At 47.1% G+C, this 20722-nt stretch overlaps 1 protein-coding gene across 1 annotated transcript in view; it reads left to right on the top strand.

Moving 5' to 3' along the window:
• The window catches only part of ATP6V0A4 (ATPase H+ transporting V0 subunit a4), a gene marked incomplete at both ends in the record, with an annotated part of 48037 nt that extends 33536 nt beyond the window's left edge, over positions 1 to 14501 (top strand). The window contains 5 exons of the mRNA XM_082846122.1: positions 762 to 863; positions 5976 to 6104; positions 9932 to 10049; positions 11623 to 11794; positions 14408 to 14501. Of these exons, the coding sequence (XP_082702248.1) occupies positions 762 to 863; positions 5976 to 6104; positions 9932 to 10049; positions 11623 to 11794; positions 14408 to 14501 (615 nt within the window). The remainder of the gene's footprint in view (positions 1 to 761; positions 864 to 5975; positions 6105 to 9931; positions 10050 to 11622; positions 11795 to 14407) is intronic.
• Positions 14502 to 20722: the final 6221 nt, after the last annotated feature.

The following is a 20722-nucleotide window of genomic DNA, read 5'->3' as shown; positions in this document are numbered from 1 at the left end:
TCGGGAGGGCAGGAAAAACAGTTGGGGGTGAGGATGTGAAAGGAAATATGTGACAGGATGATAAAATGGGATGTCGCCTGGGCTTCAGCGAGGCATGAAGACCATAGACGCCTCACTCCAGAGTGAATTGTGACAGCGAGAGAGACAGCAAAAGAGAGTTCAGCCCAGGCGTCCCAGGACCCGTTAGGTGACTCACCCACAATGAGTCTGTGCGAGTAGGGGACGATTGTTTTGAAAAAGAGAGCACAAGGGCTTAGTAGTACTGGAAATACAAGGTTACTGATGGAGACAGTAAGTTTGTGACTTAAAGTGACCCAAGGACTTTTGGTCACTCCAGAGTGGCCAGCGCAGTGCCAGGCCAGCGCATTGTCCAGGGCCAGGGCTGACTGTCCCCACGGAGCAGAGTCAAGGGGACCAGGGACAAATAAAGCTGCCCTTATGATGTGGCTCATGAGCTCTTCTGTCCAATGACAGGCTCCACATGGTGCGGGTGTATGATAAGGGACCACTTGGAGAGTAAGGAATAAAGACAGGGAGACTCCAGTGTCCGCCATGAGTGGACATCCCGTACCTCCGGACTGACAGCTCTCTCCCTGCACTGGGAATAGCCCAAGATGGGAGGGTGAATGGGTCCATTGAAACGCTGTAGATCACTCCAAATAAAGTCCAGCTGAAATGATACATATTTACCATTTGTATCACGTGAAATGTGCTGTGCAGTCACCTTGCAATGATGGGATCTTACGGCTTTGGTCTTGCAGCAAGAAGTCCAGAGCTTCTGTGTTATTATGGCTTTGATTTCTGTGCCGTGGATGCTTCTGATTAAGCCGTTTATTCTCAGAGCCAGTCATCGGAGATCCCAGGTAAGCGCCATCCGCTTCCGTTCACTCACTGCGGGTAGGAATGTGGGCTCCCTGCAAGTGTAAGTTGGGCTTTATAAAGAGAGAACACCGCATTGACCAGGGCCTGAAGGACCTGGTGAGGTGAGGAACTGGCCCACCCCAGGGATGCTTCCTACCGTAGAGCTCAGCTTTTCCTTGGGGCTTTCTTGATTCCAGCATAATGGTCGCGTTTAAATCTTACGTGCTGCAAGCCGTGCTTGGGGGGTGTGTGCTGAGTCAAGTGGTAGGTAATGACTTTTAAGGCTCTGAATGTGGTGGTTTTATTAGTTGAAAATAAGAGTCTTTTACTGTCGTTTTAGTGTGTTAATGAGCATTGAAAGTTGTTTTCATCAGGATTCTAAAGTTGTGGGGAAAAAAATAAAGTTGTGGGCTTTTACTGTATTATGTTACAGATGGTGAGAGGGAACTAGAGGAGGAAACACATTTAAATAAGTCTGTTCTTGTTTTTCTGATTTTCACCCTATTGTCAAACACCAGTTTCAGCCCACTTCCTCCTTTTGTCTAAAGTTCTCCCGAGCCTCAGGTTTCTCAGGGGGTGATGAAGTGTTTACTGTCAGCCTAAATCAAATAGGATTTGGGAAGATTAACCTTCCAGGGACCATTAGAGTCTAGAAATGACACACAGGCACTGTTTGAGATGATTGGTCTCTGCTTCCCTCTGTTAGTGCAAAAGATTAAGTGGGCTGTGCTGAGATCACGTATGTTTTTTAAGTGGTTGGAAATATTTTCAGGTAAACTTTTTTTTTTTTAACATCTTTATTGGGGTATAATTGCTTTACAATGGTCTGTTAGTTTCTGCTTTATAACAAAGTGAATCAGTTATACATATACATATGTTCCCATATCTCTTCCCTCTTGCGTCTCCCTCCCTCCCACCCTCCCTATCCCACCCCTCCAGGCGGTCACAAAGCACCGAGCTGATCTCCCTGTGCTGTGTGGCTGCTTCCCACTAGCTATCTACCTTATGTTTGGTAGTGTATATATGTCCATGCCACTCTCTCGCTTTGTCACAGATCACCCTTCCCCCTCCCCATATCCTCAAGTCCGTTCTCTAGTAGGTCTGTGTCTTTATTCCTATCTTACCCCTAGGTTCTTCATGACATTTTTTTCCTTAAATTTCATATATATGTATTAGCATATGGTATTTGTCTTTCTCTTTCTGACTTACTTCACTCTGTATGACAGACTCTAGGTCTATCCACCTCATTACAAATAGCTCAATTTCGTTTCTTTTTATGGCTGAGTAATATTCCATTGTATACATGTGCCACATCTTCTTTATCCATTCATCTGATGATGGGCACTTAGGTTGTTTCCATCTCCGGGCTATTGTAAATAGAGCTGCAATGAACATTTTGGTACATGACTCTTTTTGAATTATGGTTTTTCTCAGGGTATATGCCCGGTAGTGGGATTGCTGGGTCATATGGTAGTTCTATTTGTAGTTTTTTAAGGAACCTCCATACTGTTCTCCATAGTGGCTGTACCAATTCACATTCCCACCAGCACTGCAAGAGTGTTCCCTTTTCTCCACACCCTGCCGTGGCTGATGGTAGAGTCGGGGACCTGGGTGGGTCCAGGCTGGAGTTCAGGAGGTTCGTCTCTAGGTGGCGCTCTCTTTCTAAATCACCTGCCTCTCCCACTATTTCCTGCCAGCCTCAACTAGATCCAAAACCTGTCTGAAATATAATTTATGTGGGATATAAATACACAGGAAGGCAAACCAAAGAATGCTTGTTTGTTGTTTGGTTAATAGGTGAGAGACCAAGATGGTAAAGGAGAGTTGAGGTGGACCATTGTCCAAATTGGTGAACTGGTGTTTCAAAGGAAGGTGGCAAATACCTTTCTGCAGAAACAGATGCAACTGTCTTTCTTAGAAACTCAACCTGTCTGTAAGTCGAGGACTAGGTTACTGCTGGCTCGCCTGAGTCCCAGGACTCTCACACCATAGCTTGTCTTATTTTTTGCTCCACAAAAGCTGTTTAAATAGTGGCTGAGCCCAAAGTGACGGATTTCTCCCTTTTCCCCACAGATGACTTGTATGACAGGGAAGGAAGTAGAGGTGCTTTTGTAGTCTGCCATCTTGGGCGATACCTCCTAGGCTGACTCAGGGGAACAGGGGCTCCCAAAGGCTACTTGGAGGCCTGCCTCCTTGGCCCCTGGGATGTGTAGCTGTCGATTGACTCCTTAGGCTGCTGATTACATGGTCCTTTTTCATGTTAGAAACATTTCCTTCCACCTCCATCCAAGAGATGATTCCATAATGGAATTATCTGGCCTCCTCTCAAGTCCCCCTGTGAAGCCTTAAAGAGGCCCAGTACATAGAGATTATAAACAGACTTGTTCTGATGGGCCTTGGGGGAAATGAGCAGAGGTCCCATCTCCTCAGGCTCCTCTGTAACCCTGGGTCCCTGCAGGACATGGTTTGGAAACCCCTTCACTAGAGGGCCACCTGTGATGTGGCCCTTTTGGCACGCACCCTGTAGGCAGCCAGTGAGCACACACCTCCTCCCCAGAACTGCTCATGCCAGCCCCCTGGACCGCCCGGACCACCCACATTCCGCTTCCTCTTCTGACTTGCTGCCGTGGACCCAGGTCTCCTATCACTCCGTATCCCAGGTCACGGTGAAGTAACTTTGCATTTCTATTTAAAATCGTTACATTTACATGCGTGTCTTCTATGCTAAAATTCATTGAAGTATAACCTACATACATCAAAGGGCACAAATGATAAGGGCACAGATCAGTGAAGTATCATCACACGAACACATCCGTGTGACCAGCAGTCGGATAGAGACGCAGAACACCATAGACCCTGCAGTCCCCGTGTGCTTCCTTCCGGTCACTGTCACCCCAAGGTCAACCACTATCCCGACGTCTAACACCATAGGTTAGTCTTCCCTAAGTGGAACCATACACCACGCCTTCGTCTGGGTCTGGCTTCCGTCATCCAGTGTTATGTTTGAGAGATTGTGTGTGAGTGTGTGTGTGTGTGTTTGTGTGTGTGTGCGCATGTGAGATAGCTGTGTATTATAGTATTCCCTTGCGTGAATATACCACAATTTGGTTATCCATTCGTATATTGATAGTTATTTGGCTTTTTTCCAGTGTTGTTAGTAATTACAAATAGTGCTGCTGTGAACATCCTTGTGTCTGTCTTTGTGCACATGTGTTTTACGTGTTTTTAGACAGTTGCAAGTAACTCATTTAAAATTGATTACTATTTTATTTCAGACGGCATCCAGCTCAAACATTGTGAGATGTTTAGTTAGGGGGATTGCAAAGTATATTTTGAGTGGGAAGAAGAGTCAGTAAGATCCACAAAGTCCCAGTGTCACGCTTCTACACAGTTGTTTATGCTCATTTGAACCAATTTCAGGATATGACCAGAAAAGGCTAGCATTTAAAGATGGAAATGGAAAAACTGTCTGTTTCTCCTTTGGTATTTTCTTCCTTAAGTTGATGGGGAGAGAAAATAGGATTTCAAGAAGACAAAGTAATGTTAACTTAAGCCCCATTCCTCACCATGGGGCAAGGAACCATGGGCCAAGGGGAAAGGCTTACCCAGAGCCCCCTCTTGGTACCCAGCACCCTGGAATTCCTGTCCAGATGGACACAAGCCCACTTCCAGGGCATAAAAAGGGCCAACCACAGCACCGGCCTGGGTACCACTGACCCTGGTGTGGCCAAGGGGCAGCAGGACTCCCAAGGAGGGAGTGTGGGTGGAACGTAGACATTTGGGTGGGAGTGTCCACGCATGTGCACATGAGGCCACGGCCCTTGTGCTGTGAGATGAAATCACAGGTGAGAAGGGAAGGGTCACACGCCGGGGTGCAGGGCCAGCTCTCCCATGCTGCCATGTCCTGGTGTGGGATGCTGAATTTGAACCTGGCCCTCCAAGTTCTTGTGAGAATTTATTTATCAAGACAGACGCCAGAACATATTTTATTTAGGAGTTTGTTGGCTTGATTTCTAACTTTTAAATATTTAAACGTATGGCATGTGGGCTTTCATTTGTACCTTTGCCCAAAGATCTGCAAATATCAGGTTCAGACCTGCTGAAGAAAGAATGGTAAAGACACTTTAATGCCTAATTTGCAATATGCCACCCGTGAAATTATTCTAGGAAAAACTTTGGATGTGGCACATTAAATTTCACAGTGACTTGAAAGAAATATTTTCTTCAGACTCAAGGAGAAAACCAGGCCAAATTGAATGGTGACTACACCTAGATATTTTTTTCCTTGAATTTTTTTCTTAGCTATTTTCATAAAGTGATATTTTTATTTTAAAAAGTATATTTGTGTTGGAAAAGTCATTGTCTGGTCCGTTTGGGCTGCTGTAACAAAATACCACACACTGGGTGGCTAAAACAACAGAAATTTATTGCTCACAGTTCTGAAGGCTAGAAGTCCAAGATAAGGTGTCAGCATCGTCACCTTCTGGTGAGGCCCCTTTCCTGGTTCACTGCTGACATCTCTCTGTGTCCTCACCTGATGGGAGGAGCTCGGGAGCTCTCTGAAGCCTCTTTTATAAGGCACTAATCCCATTCAAGAGGGCTCCACCCTCATGACCTAAGTGCCTTCCAAAGGCTCCACTTTCTAATACTTTCATCTTTGGGGGTTAGGATTTTAACATGAATTTTGTGGGGGGACACAAACATTCAGACCATAGCAGTCATTAATCTCTCCTAATTTTGCTTGTAGAAATCTGGCTGTTTGGGTCACACGACGGTTGGTTTACTGTAAAGAGTGTGATTAATTTGGCACATTCTGGAACACAGTGGAGAAAAGCACATGCCCTGGAATTAGACTGCCTGGATCTGAATCCTGGCTCTGCCACTAACTAGCCTTACCAGCTGTGCAGTCCTGGGCTCATTTCTTAACCTTTCTGTTACTTAAGTTTACTTCTCTGTAAAATGGGGTGATAATTGTGCTTACATAAAAAGATTGAATAGAAGGTTTAGAACAGTATCTGGGACATGGCTAATATGTAATGAGAGCCTTTATTTTATATAGAAGTTTTGTCATTTGAAGGGTGAATTTGACACTGCATTTTCTTATTTGCTGAAAGCTACAGGCCTCCAGGATCCAAGAAGATGCCACCGAGGACATTGAATGTGACAACTCCAATCCTTCCGTGAGCCCTGGTCACAGGGCTTCTGCAGGTGCCCATGGGGCTCAGGATGACCACGATGAAGAGGTATCTGGGGGAGTTCCCTGGTGGCCTAGTGGTTAGGATTTGGTGCTGTCACTCCCGTGGCCCAGGTTTGATCCCTGGTTGCGGAACTGAGATCCCACGAGCTGCATGGCCAAAAAAAAAATTGCTTATCTAAAGCAGAGGGAAGAGGTATTTGGGACTTGACACCCTATGAAGACTTCCAGTTTGTACAGATTCTAGAAGCCAGATCTAGTCAGGGATGGTGCTCACGTATTTGACAGCCAGTAGCGTGTGGGCACCAGCCAATCAGAACGGACTTAGGCAGTAGAGCTGGGAGGGTTGGGAGGACCCTGCTGGTGGCAACCCTGTCATCACTGAGTCATGGGAGGTTGGGGAGGTCCCAGGAAAGGGGGGGCACTTAAGCTTGCAGCTACTTACCAACCAATCAGGGAGCATTTTAAATAATTTCGCCCAGGTGCCGCTCTATCTGTGAGTATGAGGTGAATATCAGCCTCACGTTTAGTGACATAGGAGGTCCTGAATGTTACTGAGGTCTCCTTGGTCAGAACTGTGCCCCTGGGAGTCTGCTAAATTTATGATGATCTTTCCCATCAGTGACCCTCACTCATGAGAGCAGAGGCCAAGTCTGGTCCCTTATATTGAAGCAAGAAGTGGGTTATGGGGCTTCCCTGGTGGCGCAGTGGTTGAGAGTCCGCCTGCCGATGCAGGGGACACGGGTTCGTGCCCCGGTCCGGGAAGATCCCACATGCCGCGGAGTGGCTGGGCCCGTGAGCCATGGGCCGCTGAGCCTGCGCGTGCGGAGCCTGTGCTCTGCAACGGGAGAGGCCACAACAGTGAGAGGCCCGCGTACCACAAAATAATAATAATAATAATAAAAAAGAAGTGGGTTATTTATTCTCAGTCCTCCTCCCCAGCGTAGATGCCATCCCCGCCTCTGGCCTCAACCCTGGCTCAATCTCTTCTTTGTTCACTTATGTTTGTAACATTGTCTGCCTCTCAAGGGAAGTCACAAATTCATGTGTTCTTCTCTCCTCCCTCCCTGTCCCTTTCCATCCAAGGGCAGCCACTCCCCGCTCAGGAATTTACCATGTTTTCCCAGACAAGACGGCTGGCTGTTTTTATACCATGACTGAAGTCACCCACGGTCCTGAACCCCGGGCAGGGGGTTTTAACCCGAGCTCTGTTCTAATATGGAGTGGGGACAGGGTTCCCGAGGCCTGAGAAATGCTATAAATAACTCCGTCTGTGGTGTTAATTACTTTAAAAAAACCAACAAGTATTCATCTGCACCAATGAATAGTCAGTTAGAATGAATGAAAAATCTGGATCATGGCAAGTTTTCCCAACAAGATTCCAGGTACAGCGAGTAACCCATATTCATGACGGTTGGTATTACTAGGTCTGTCAGACCTGCTGGAATGTTTTAGAATCCAACCCACACATCTTCTGACTCATCAAGTCCCAGCCTGTCCAGTACAACCTTCCTCATCCATCCTCCTCGTGGCCTCGGTAGATATCCGGTCAATGTTCACCTGCCACCTCCTTCGTGAACCAGCTGCCTTCACTGGGGGCAGCTTCAGGCCCCATTTGACGGCTCTTCTCCCAGTACAATAATGCCTGGGTCTCCCAGCACAAGGCACATACAGGCTCGACATACAGGCTCGACTCTGCTTCCCCCTCCAGGTCCTGTCCCACTTCTGTCCGCACCCGGAGTTAGCCAAACTCCAGGTTCAGGGCCCAGTTCTCCAGACTGCCAAGTCTACCCAACACTTCTGACACCACCCACAAGTCTGGAGGTCCCCTCAGACTCCCTCTTGTTCAGTCATTTGTAGACAGCTCACAGAACTCAGGAGAATGCTATACTTTCAATTAGAGTTTTACTTACAACAAAAGTCTACAAATCAGAACCAGCCAGAGGAAGACACAAGTAAGCAGAATCTGACACTGGGAAGGTTCCAGATGCAAAGCTTCTGTGTTCTTAGGGATGCACGACTCTCCCGGCATTGATATGTGGCAGTATCCTCGTATTGTTAAACTCAGGAAGCTCCCGTGAGCTTCTGTGTTTGATGTTTTATTGGGGTGTCATTATGTAGGTGTGATTGACCCAAGTGCAATCCATGTGGTTGCACTCAATCTCCAGCTCTGTCCCCTCCCTGGAGATGGGTTTGGGTTGATAACGTGTGGCTGAAAGTCTCAACTCTCTAACCACGTGAAGCCAGCTCCCACTTAAACTACCAAGTGCCCACCATAGACACCTCATTAGCAAAAGCGGTGAGGTGTGGTCCCAGGGACGGACCAGGAATATCAGACGTTTCCTTCACTTGGGAAATGCCAGGCGTTTAGAGGTTGCCTCCCAGGAGCCAGGGCAAAGCCAGACCTCTCTCTGGCTGAGGTTCATTCTTCACCAGACGTTCCTCTGTTACTGTGACTCTCTCTACCCACTCTTTCCACCTCTGCCCATCCCCGCCCCTTCAGTTCCTCTCTGCTGTTTTCACTGATGAATGGGAGAGGAGGCACTGATTTTGGTCTTTTCCCCATAGCATCTGACTACAACCCCCATTTCTTCCTGGATATCCCTCCATCCTTGACGTCCTGGACCGCAGCCCTGTGACTGCTCCCAGCTCTTTGACCTTTTCATTTCGTCATCAATTTCCTTCTTTCTTATCTCTGAGTTGAGATGTTTCCTGAGGGTGGCAGCTCTTCTTTTCATGATCTTCCCCTTGTTCATCTTCTCAGTCCTCTTAGCTCCCACTCTCACTCCTCGCACAGCTGTGGTCCCAGGTGTCCCTTTCCAGCCCAGACTTTTCCTCTGAGCCTGTTCTGCCTCTGCTGGTCTGTGCTGAGAGATTGAGCCTGTATGGCCAGCTATCACCTGCAACGCAACACGTCTGGGCATCATCTACTCCCCTTCTCCGATGTATTCATTTCTGCCAGTGCCATTGTTTCACCCATTCGGGCTCAGGGACCTCAGAGCCCTGTATGACCCTGGTCCTGCTGGGTGAGGGGCCCTTCTCTGTGTTCCCACGACACCCCTGCATTCTTGGTTATTGCATTCCCATGCTGATGTGTGGTAACTGTCTGTTTGCATCTTCTCCCTGCTGGGTGGTGAGCTGCTTCAGGGCAGGGATGGTGCCAGTCAGATTGTTTCCCTCATAACATCAGAGCAATGAAAGAAAAGAATGATCTATTGCTGTCTTTGCACTGTTCCTTTTCCCCTCATACCTGGATTACTAACATAATCAACAAGTTGGCTTTTTTTGCTTATGGGCTGTCCTTTCCCTGATCCATTTTTCTACCAGATTAATCTTGCCTCCAATATTTCTTTATTTTATTGAGATACTTCTACTGGTTCCTCATGACTCCAGGTGGTTTCCTCGATTGTGTCCATCCTTGCCTTTCCCACGGCTTCCACAGCTGAGTCTTTCCTCACCTCAGCAAGCTCCCAGTCGAGCCAAATGGTTTTTCTCCCAAACTTACCTTCATGATGCTCCCAACCACCTGCCTTTTCCTCACCCGGAGTCATTTTCTTTACCAGGAATGAACTGGCTTCTCTTTTTCCCTCCCTGTTCTTCACGGCTCCGCACAAATCTCAGCTCCCCTTACCAACCAACCACTCTGCTGCTTTGAGCTCTTTTCAGCCATTTCTGGGAAATGTTACTGCACACACACCATGTCCTACTGTGGGCTGCTCCTTCTGTTTCTACAAATATATTAATACCTATTTCCCCCTCGTTCAACTGGAAACGTCTTAACAGCAGAGTCCAGGCCTTATGCGTCCGTTGTATCATTTGTAATACGTTTGAGTAGAAAGTACTTAATGAAATAGCATTACAAATTCTCTCTTTCAGTTCAGCTTTGGAGACGTCTTTGTGCATCAGGCCATCCACACGATTGAGTACTGCCTGGGCTGCATTTCCAACACAGCCTCCTACCTCCGGCTCTGGGCCCTCAGCCTGGCGCATGCACGTGAGTGAGCGGGCCGCATGGCAGGGTCACCATCGCCTGTCCCTTTGGAAACAGATGCAATGTACTTCTAGGTGAAAGTGCCTTCTGGGTCATCTCTGGTGCGCTGACCAGAAGAATGGCTCTTCTTTCATAGTAGAAGTGACCTTTTTTCAGTAGGTCTGGCTTTATCTTGCTGGAATGGTTACCCTCTGTATCAGCTTCCAGTTGCTGCTGTAACAACTACCACATATGTGGCAGCTCAGAACACTGTGAAATTGATTATCTTACCGTTCTGGAGGCCAGAAGACCTATAAACAAGGTGTTGGCAGGTCTGTTTTTTCTGGAAGCTCTTGGGGAGAATCTATTTCCTTGCCTTTCCTAGTTTCTGCAGGCCCCTTGCATCTCCTGGTATAAATATTCAAGCCTCAAGAATGACTTAAGTCTGGAATCTTGACTCATCAACTTACTGTGTAAAACCCCTCTTGATTTCTACCTCCTTCTCTAGTCTTGTCTCTTGGTATTTCCTTCCATGCCCCACCGGCTCCCGATTACCCCCACCCACTTTCCCATTTCATGTGCAGTGGCCACAAGGAACTGCACTGAGGCTCCCGCAGATGCCACACTAGCTGGGCCCCTCTGTATGTCTGCCCTGCAGCTCCCTTGCCTGTAAAATTCTTCCCTTCTTTCACTCTCTCCCCACCTGATGTCTCATCCTTCCTTCAGAACTCAGCTTAGCTAGCACCTTTCCCGGGTAGTCTTCCTCCCTGGCCCCCAGTCTGGAAGGTGCCCTTCCCCTGGGTTCTGGAGGTGCCCCTATCCTAGCACCGATTGTAATTCTGTCTCATTAGCCTGTCTCCCTACTAGACTGTCATCTCCTGAAAGGCAAGGACCCTGACTTTTATCTCTGCATTCCCAGCCCTGGGCATAATGCCAAGAACAGAGAAGCCAGGCCAAAATGTGTGCTAAAGGGATAGAAAGCAAAGCAGTGAAAGTGAGCCTGATTGTTGACTTACAGCAGAAAAGCAAGTGCTCAGCGTCTGTGTGGTCTTGACTGCTCTGGCTGTGTTTGTTTCCTTGCACAAACTCCTGTAATTACAGTATCTCCCTGGAAGGGGTCGGGGGTTCTCTGGTATCTCTTCTTATAAGGGCACTAATCCCATCATGAGGATCCCACCCTCATCTCCCAAGTACCATCACTTTGGGGTTAGGGCTTTAATATATGAATTTGAGGGGCTGGGGGAGAAACAAACATTCAGTGCATATCAAATCATAGTACATGTATTCTTTTGTGTTTTGCTTCTTTGGCATAAGATGATGTTACTCGGATATATTCACATTGCTGCCAGTAGCTATGGTCTGCTCACTTTCATTGGTGAATAATATGCCCTCCTATACTTGTCCTCTTGCTGGAAGCTCCTCCAAAGCTGCGTAGACAGTCTCACGCAGGTACCCTAGGGCACGCATGACCGCCTTCTCCACCTGGGAGTGGAGTTGCTGAGTCGTAGGGTGTGCAGGTCCAGGATTATGGTGTAAGAATAATCTGCATTTGCCAGATAAACTGTGTGGTTGAGAACGTTTCTCTTGCATCTTGCAGAACTGTCTGAAGTGCTCTGGACCATGGTGATGAACATTGGCCTTCGCGTGCAAGGCTGGGGAGGACTCATTGGGGTCTTCATCATTTTTGCCATATTTGCTGTTCTGACGGTAGCCATCCTTCTGATCATGGAGGGCCTCTCGGCTTTCCTGCACGCCCTGCGGCTGCACTGGTAAGAACTGGTTGTAGGGTAGATGCTCTCAGTGTGCTCTAGGGAAGGAGGATGGGCTGCAGGGCCAGCCAACTGGGTTCAAATCCTGACCTGCTGTGTGACATTAGCAATTCACGTACCTTTTTGGAAGCTTAGTTTAGTCCCCTTGTTGGCATGATATTAAATGATGTAATACCTGGGAGCCTATATACATATACAGTGACTGCTCTGTAAGACATGTTAGAAATGTTCATTTGTTATTATAATTGGCTTCAACTGTTGGTAAGATGACGGATCTGAAAGGCTCACAGAGGGCAATGCTGAGCAAATCTGGGATGTCTGGCCTTTGTTGCTGAGTGCTGGAGTTATACCAACAGAACAGACAACTAAACTCTTTCTTTTTTCTTTTAAAATTATTTATTTATTTATTTGGCTGCGTCGGGTCTTAGTTGCAACTCGCGGGATCTTCGTTGTGGCATGCAGGCTTCTCTAGTTGTGGCGCGTGGGCTCTCTAGCTGTGGGGTGTGGGCTCAGTATTTGCAGCGCATGGGCTTAGTTGCCCTGCAGCATGTGGGATCTTAGTTGCCCGACCTGGGATCGAACCGGCGTCCCCTGCATTGGAAGGCAGATTTTTAACCACTGGACCACCAGGGAAGTCCCGCGACTAAACTCTTGGAAAGTGGAAACAGAAGGAGGGTACCCAGCAGGAGGAAGGCACTCACTGGAGGCCCTTGACATTCACAGATGTGTCCAGAGACTGTCGGCCATCACTGGGCTGATGAATATGAAAACATTTGTTTCGGCTTCTCTCTCTCCCAAGTCCCATTTCAGCCGAGTTTTGAGCGTGCTGTCCATACTGAAGCATCAGGGCTCCTGTGCACCCTGAACCAGACTGTCCTTAGCAACCCTGGGGCTTCCTCCCTCCCTCTGTGGCCACTGTTCATAAAGGAAAGGTTTTACACTTCACCTGTTGAGAGAATCACAGGGTCCCCCGCCCGAGGCTATCACATCATTTCTCCCCGTTTCATTAAAGAAATGAACTCTGCAGTATAATAAAGCGGAAATGATCATACATGATATCTGTTATGTAAGTTATAAAAATATAAATCAAGGGCTTCCCTGGTGGCGCAGTGGTTGAGAATCTGCCTGCTAATGCAGGGGACACAGGTTCGAGCCCTGGTCTGGGAGGATCCCACATGCCGCGGAGCAACTGGGCCCGTGAGCCACAACTACTGAGCCTGCGCGTCTGGAGCCTGTGCTCCACAACAAGAGAGGCCGCGATAGTGAGAGGCCCGCGCACCGCGATGAAGAGTGGCCCCCGCTCGCCACAACTAGAGAAAGCCCTCGCACAGAAACGAAGACCCAACACAGACAAAAATAAATAAATAAATTACTAAACTCCTACCCCCAACATCTTTGTATATATATATATATATATATATATATATATATATATATATATATGTATGTCAAGGCTCTGGTGGTTCTGCAGTCACGTAAGCCCCGCAGTTTAAGATCAGGATGGAAACAAAAAACCTCGTACAACCTGGTGACACGCTGTCTCATCCCAGCTCCTTATCCGGGACTGCCTAGCGAGGGCTTCCCGGCTGCTGGGAGCTGGGGGAGGTCATGCTCTGGTCCTTGAGGCCACTAGCAAAGGCCTGGAAGAAGTGGGGTCGGGGGAGGGAAAGGTGTAAGAGGGAGGCAAGAGAAGGATTTAAAAAAAAGCCTCAGAGGATTCCTGTGGTGGCTGCCAGCCTGGGGCGCCTTCGCCACCTGGTGCTTGATTTTACACACGCTCGCCAGCCTCCCCCCTCCAGCTGCCAGCCTCCCCCCTCCAGCTGCCAGCCTCCCCCCTCCAGCTGCCAGCCTCCCCCCTCCAGCTGCCAGCCTCTCCCCTCCAGCTGCCAGCCTCCCCCCTCCAGCAGCCAGCCTCCCCCCTCCAGCTGCCAGCCTCTCCCCTCCAGCTGCCAGCCTCTCCCCTCCAGCTGCCAGCCTCCCCCCTCCAGCTGCCAGCCTCCCCCCTCCAGCTGCCAGCCTCTCCCCTCCAGCTGCCAGCCTCCCCCCTCCAGCTGCCAGCCTCTCCCCTCCAGCTGCCAGCCTCTCCCCTCCAGCTGCCAGCCTCCCCCCTCCAGCTGCCAGCCTCTCCCCTCCAGCTGCCAGCCTCTCCCCTCCAGCTGCCAGCCTCCCCCCTCCAGCTGCCAGCCTCTCCCCTCCAGCTGCCAGCCTCCCCCCTCCAGCAGCCAGCCTCCCCCCTCCAGCTGCCAGCCTCTCCCCTCCAGCTGCCAGCCTCTCCCCTCCAGCTGCCAGCCTCCCCCCTCCAGCTGCCAGCCTCCCCCCTCCAGCTGCCAGCCTCCCCCCTCCAGCTGCCAGCCTCTCCCCTCCAGCTGCCAGCCTCCCCCCTCCAGCTGCCAGCCTCCCCCCTCCAGCTGCCAGCCTCCCCCCTCCAGCTGCCAGCCTCTCCCCTCCAGCTGCCAGCCTCTCCCCATCCAGCTGCCAGCCTCTCCCCATCCAGCTGCCAGCCTCTCTCCTCCAGCTGCCAGCCTCTCCCCATCCAGCTGCCAGCCTCTCCCCTCCAGCTGCCAGCCTCTCGTTTATGTGTTCAAACCCCCTTCTCCTTGCCCCTAACAACAGGGTGGAGTTCCAGAACAAGTTCTACGTCGGGGCTGGTTACAAGTTTTCTCCGTTCTCCTTTAAACAAATCCTGGACGGGACAGCTGAGCAGTAGCTGCACGTCTGGCGGCTGCAGCCGCCTCTTCCATCAGTCACCTCCTACACCAGTCTCTGTGCCAATGAAAGAAGTGTTGTCTTGTCTTTAACGTCAGCCTGCATAAGGCAGTCAGTGGAATGATTGTTCTCGCTGACCGGAGGGAGGAAGCCGTGTATTGTATCTGTAAGCCTTGGGATTTGATATGACTTGACCATGTCGTAGAGAGACTACACAGGCAAGTCATTTCAACCTCATGCGGGGTCTTAATTGTCAAATCCTAGAATGATGGAGAAATGGGGAGAGGGGAGTGCCAAACTGAGATTTTCTTGTAATTAAACTTCTGGGTCATCCACTTTGTTATTAAGGTGTCTTTTTTCAACATTATTCTGTAAAATTGAGTATTGATAATTACAGGCCAAAGCTAAACAATAGACTTACACAAAGTAACCCTAGAGAAAGGTTATGGTTTTTTATTCCTCATTTCCTCCTTCCTCAAATACCTTTTTTCCTTGTCGGGGGCTAAGTTTTACAGGATTAGGGACGTTCTCAAGAATTTTCACTCCAGGTGAGGAAAAACAGATAATGTTCTCTGTTCAGATGGAGGCCTGGCCCTGGCATGGCTCGAATTGTTAAATCCTGTGGAATGAAGTGTGACAACATGATATCATCAGTGATTTTGTTTATTCTCAGTGCACATTGTGCTGGAGTTAACTGGAGAAAGAGATCTGTAGGCTTCAGCAAGTTCTGGAAAATGGCTTGCCGGAAAGGAGACTGCCAGACAGTCTACCCTGATGCTCTCTGGGTCAGCCGGCCCCAGAGTCACTTCTTACGCATCTTCACTGGCAAACTTCCAAGATCCAGGTGTAGAGGAAGATGTGTTCCGTCGACTAGTCTGAACAGCCTGTGTTCAGGTTAATTACCATCTTCATGGTAACTATGCTGGTAGAATTAAGTGTCATTAACATTGGTGTAGTGCTTTACAGTTTACAAAGCAGTTTCACATAGTATCTAGCTTGTAATAAGTTTCCAGAAGATCTGACCAAATGCAAAATCGCCTTTTGGACAGATCTCTATTTTTTTAAGCTCCCACCTGTCCCTCCGTGTAGTGGGGTTGACGATTGTTCATGTTCAAGTGTCGTTGTTCAAGGAAACGTCCATGTCACCTTCCACGTTGGTGTCCTGACTTGTGCAGCACAATGTAAGGCACAACCAGGTGCTCAGCAAGTATTCATTTAATGATCAAAACAGGTTGAGCTCAAGAATGATATAGTTGGGGTCAGAAGACTCCGTATCTATGAGTTCCAACTTCGATACTTTATCATGTGTGCCCTTGGGCAGGAACTGGAGCGTTCCACATATTGCTGGGGGTCGAAGAGCACCAAGCATGGATGAGGTACTCAGCCAATGACATTGATCAAAGAAAAGGACAGACTAAAGTAGTATGTAAATGGTTCTTGTAAGTCCATAAGTCCCCGTGCTGCCAAGGTCACCAGAGAGTTTCAAGGTTCTCTCAGCTCATCACTGCCCTTCTCAACGGCTATCTAAAAATACGCTATGCCTACATGGATCACAGCCTTTTGCCGTTTAATTCTAAACAGTGATGGCTGTGAGAAAAGCCATGAAAAAACAAAGCTGCCCTCTGCCCCTTGCTTGCTGAGACCCCTGTTCTTTCAGAAATCCCCGGCCTTCTTGAGAACAACATCGTAGTTTCCTCCAAGGATTGGCAGCCTCTTTCTGTCTCAATGAGAGATGTCATCTCCCCTTTAAAAAGGGATTGGGTGAAGGGCTGCTGAGAAGAGGGTGTGACCGGCATGTCACTCAGTCGCCCAGGATGCACGATTGTTCCTTAAAGAATCCTGTTCACAGAACTAAGCTGAAAGGGGAGGAGAAGACCTGCGAGCCAGGCTTCTTGGGAAGGGAAGTCCAGAAGCCCCCAAGAGGCCATCAGTGGCCCAACTTCTGTGTAAGACTCAGCTGCAGTAAGGAAGAAACTGGAAAGCTTCCCGGGAAATACAGAGAGGTAAGAAACTCCGACAGGCAACATAGATCTGGATTTACTTCTTCTGCTCTGGGAGCCAAGGGGATTTGACCATTAGTACTTGGCTGAATACGGATGGAGTATAAAAATTTCTTTCTTCTTACTGATGATATTGCAAAACAAATTACATCACACACACAAACACACACACACACACAAGTTCAGTTTTAAAAAGCTCTACATGGCCTAATTATTTTTGGCTCAAAAATTAAGTGTAGCAAAATGCAGTAGAATAAAATGTCCATCAGTTCCTTAGAAATTGTTTGAATGAAGCCTGAACTCCATCTGAGCCCTTGAGTTTCACAGTAAATCCCCAATATGTCAGTTCTTTGAAGGCAGGCAATGGTTACTTTCCTATTGTAGGTTTTCAGGAATGAGAGTGAGGGATGTGGAGCGTTCTTCCCCATGTTAGTCCCTATTTTCTTGAATTGGTCTGACTGGTTATCTATCTGTCCATCCCTCCATGCATTTATCCATCATCCATCCTCTTCCTAGGCTAGAAGGGATTTAGAATGACTTAGGGAGCCAAAGAATAGAAGATGCCAACTCAGCTTTTCCAACATTCTTTTTCAGCGTTGAGATTACAAGCTCTATCTCTCAGTAACTTTCCTCATATTCATCTCCGAAATATTTTGTCCTCTTTATAAAAACTTTTTAAATGAAACTTTTGGCTGGAACTCAAGAAAATGTAGTAAGAGAATACTTTCCATATCTGTTAACTTTGAGTTAGTATTTGAGTGTTCTCTTAATGACATGGAATGAAAGCCCCTTTATTTTTTTTACTTATTTATTTTTAATTAATTAATTTTTGGCTGCATTGGGTCTTCGTTGCTGCCCGCGGGCTCTCTCTAGTTGCGGCGAGCGGGAGCTACTCTTCATTGCGGTGCGTGGGCTTCTCGTTGTGGTGGCTTCTCTTGTTGCAGAGCATGGGCTCTAGGAGTGCGGGCTTCAGTAGTTGTGGCACGTGGGCTCAGTAGCTGTGGCACGTGGGCTCAGTAGTTGTGGCACGTGGGCTCAGTAGTTGTGGCTCGTGGGCTCAGCAGTTGTGGCCCGCAGGCTCAGCAGTTGTGGCACATGGGCTTAGTTGCTCCGTGGCATGTGGGATCCTCCCGGACCAGGGCTCGAACCCATGTCCCCTGCATTGGCAGGCAGATTCTTAGCCTCTGCGCCACCAGGGAAGCCCTGTAAGCCTCTTTATAATTCACAGATGTGAATAACAAAATCCTGATAATATCCTATCAACAACCCTGCACCCCTACAACCAACATGCCCCCACCAAGGAATCCTGTGATTGAAGGCCCCGTATAACCTACTTGGGCAGGAATGAGAACTTTCTCTGTTGCGGGTAGTTTATATGTTTGTTTTTTCCATCCCTTGGCAACCTCCCCTGACACTGGGAATGCATCTGAGCCTTGACCATCTTCAAGGAAGGGCTGGGCATTAGAAAGACTGATGTTACAGTTGGCGAAACTGAGTGGGTTTGCTCCTCTGAGTGGAGTCTGGGTCACACGTGGCTGCCAGCTTTTTTGTCCACCAGCACCGCACCCCTGCACCAACCAGGCCATTCCATGTTCAGAAGGTTTTTCTTTCTGTAAAATACGCTGGTTTTACAATTGAAAGCAATGTAGAACAAGCGCGTTCTTAGTGAAAATTACCCCTTTTGTTGCGCTCTTCATAAGTATAAGGTGACTGGGTTCGGTGGATCTCACTGTTACATATCTGATTAGAGAGGTTATTTTTGGTCTTATGTTCCAATAGGCGTATGGCACGTGTGAGGGCTTCCTAACACCACTTAAGATGACCCTTGAAATTTAATCAATCTATTTTAGAAAACAAGCAAGTTTTTTTCCCCCAATTTGGCTGGTTTTTAATTTGAGTCCAAGGTGTTTTCATGTTGGCCAAATATTAGCAATAATTGCATTTGGAGAGATATACATTTGATAACACTGTAGATGCTTTGAAACTTACCCTGAGTGTATTTGATTTGTGATTATGGTGAAATTTTAGAAATTTAGTTGATACCTTTATTCAGAGATGAGAAATAGTGTGACCATGAGCGCTTATCTTGCAGTGAGCACTGTGCCGTATTATACAAGCATTATCTCATTTAATCCTCATAACACACTTAAAAGAAGGAAGTTTATCAGTTAAAAATCACACATACCTGGCTAGTCCGAGTGTAGTGGTGTTTACAGTCGATCACAGACAGTTACAGATTTCTTTGTTCCTTCTCTACTCCCACTGCTTCACTTGAGTAGCCTAAAGAAAGCACACACACACACACACACACACACACACACACACACACACACAGAGCTTTATTTTTTCCCCGTGGAAAATGTGTCTGGAAGTGAACCATTCAAGGCTGTAGGAGAGCTCCAAATCCTCCTCGTCCTTCAGGTCTCAGTTTTTCAGGACTCGCCTCCCTGGTTCCAGGACTCGGCAAAGCAGGGCCTCCCTTACGTTGCCAGAGCAACCTCTGCTACCCTTGGGACCATGTGGTTCCCGCCTGAATACTTGCCTTTATCCCCCATTAGATTGTAAGTGCTTTGGGGGCAGGAGCCCTTTTCATGATATTTTATTGTCTGATACATAGTAGTGTTCCATAAATATTTGTTGAAAGACAAAACACAGTTTCAGATATCTCTCCTGAAATTTCTGTGCAGGTGTGTATTTAAATGAGATTTTATGAATCGGGATCATTGTATACATACATTAGGTACATACACCTTGGAAAATGCTTTTCAGCGCCAAATAGCCTTTCACCTACGAGCTTTTAAATGACATTCTGTTACAGGAGTGTATTATAATTTGTTTGGTCACGTCTTTACTGGTCGGCATTTAAGTGGTACCCAATTCTTTCATCACTGTTGTCAAAAGAACAGTGTGTTGAGCTTTCATGCACCTTTATCTTCATTCACCTCTTTGATTACCTCACTAGAATGAATCCTAGGAGTGAAATTGCTTAGTCAACATTCTTTCATCTTTGCCTAACCGCTTTCTGGAAAAGTTGTAGCCATGTACCCTCCCACCAATATCAGTGCCTGTTTCCCTTACATTGGGCACAACTGATCTTTAAGGTTTTTGCAAATCCAATAGAGGAAAATAACCCACTTTAATTTGAAGGCAGAGTTCTCTTCATATTATGGAAACCAAGTAATATCAGTCTCTTCAATCAAGAAACATGAAATCGCAAATGTGAGCCTCCCTTCCTGCCATCAGCTTGTTTCTTTTCCTTTTTTTCGGCCGTGCCACCTGGCTCATGGGACTTTAGTTCCCCGACCAGGGATTGAACCCTGGCACTTGGCAGTGAGAGCAGGAGTCCCCACCATTGGACCGCCAGGGAATTCCCTCAGCTTTAATTGAAAAGAAACTGAAGCAATTATCTTGGACCTAACACCTTTCTCTCCAGGAACTCTGTGATGAATCACTTCTCTTTGCTGATAAGAGAAGGAAAGTATGTAGGGCATTTATGACCCATGGAGCTACCTAATCAGTTAAAACACACACATCAAATTAAAACTTAATAGTAAGTGGCAGATTTCCTGGGTTTCTTTTCTTGCCACTCAATACTTTAGCAAGCAGACTTGCTGGAGATTGTTATTACTCTCTAAAACGTAAGCCTTCATGATTGTTAAAATTGTAAAACATGTTTAGACTGCTATGAGAAGTCATAAAACTTGACTGGTAGAAGAGATTAAGTGTTGACTGAATATTTAATTTACTGTTAAGCATTTTAGTTGTAACTGAACTTAAGATGAACTTACTGGGATTTTAAAAAATTATTTGCCTACCAAACTAAATTCTTTTATTCTCTAACACTAAAAATGGCCAGAATCACTTTTGGTTTTTAAGTCGGCTACTGCGATTGGCATGGCTATTCTTCAGGAAAAAAATGGATATAATTTATATACAATAAGATTCACCATTTTAGAGTGTATAATTCAGTGATTTTTAGTATAGTCACAAGGTTGTGCAACCATCACTACCATCTAATTCTTACTGAATGACCTCATTTTCATATTTTGATTAAGTTAGTAGTTTATCATCTCGAAACATGATAGTCATAGCCAATTTTTAATGTGTACTGAAGTCCTTTTTATAATCAAATTAAGCTGATTTTTCTCATAACTACTTTATTTTAAAAGTTACCAGATAAAGAACACCCCTCCAAAGGGTATTTGGACAACTTCTGGAAAGG

This window comes from Leucopleurus acutus (genome assembly GCF_964270905.1).
Source record: "Leucopleurus acutus genome assembly, chromosome: 9".
NCBI classification, from domain to species: Eukaryota; Metazoa; Chordata; class Mammalia; order Artiodactyla; family Delphinidae; genus Leucopleurus; species Leucopleurus acutus.
This window is presented reverse-complemented; position numbering and strand designations above follow the sequence as displayed.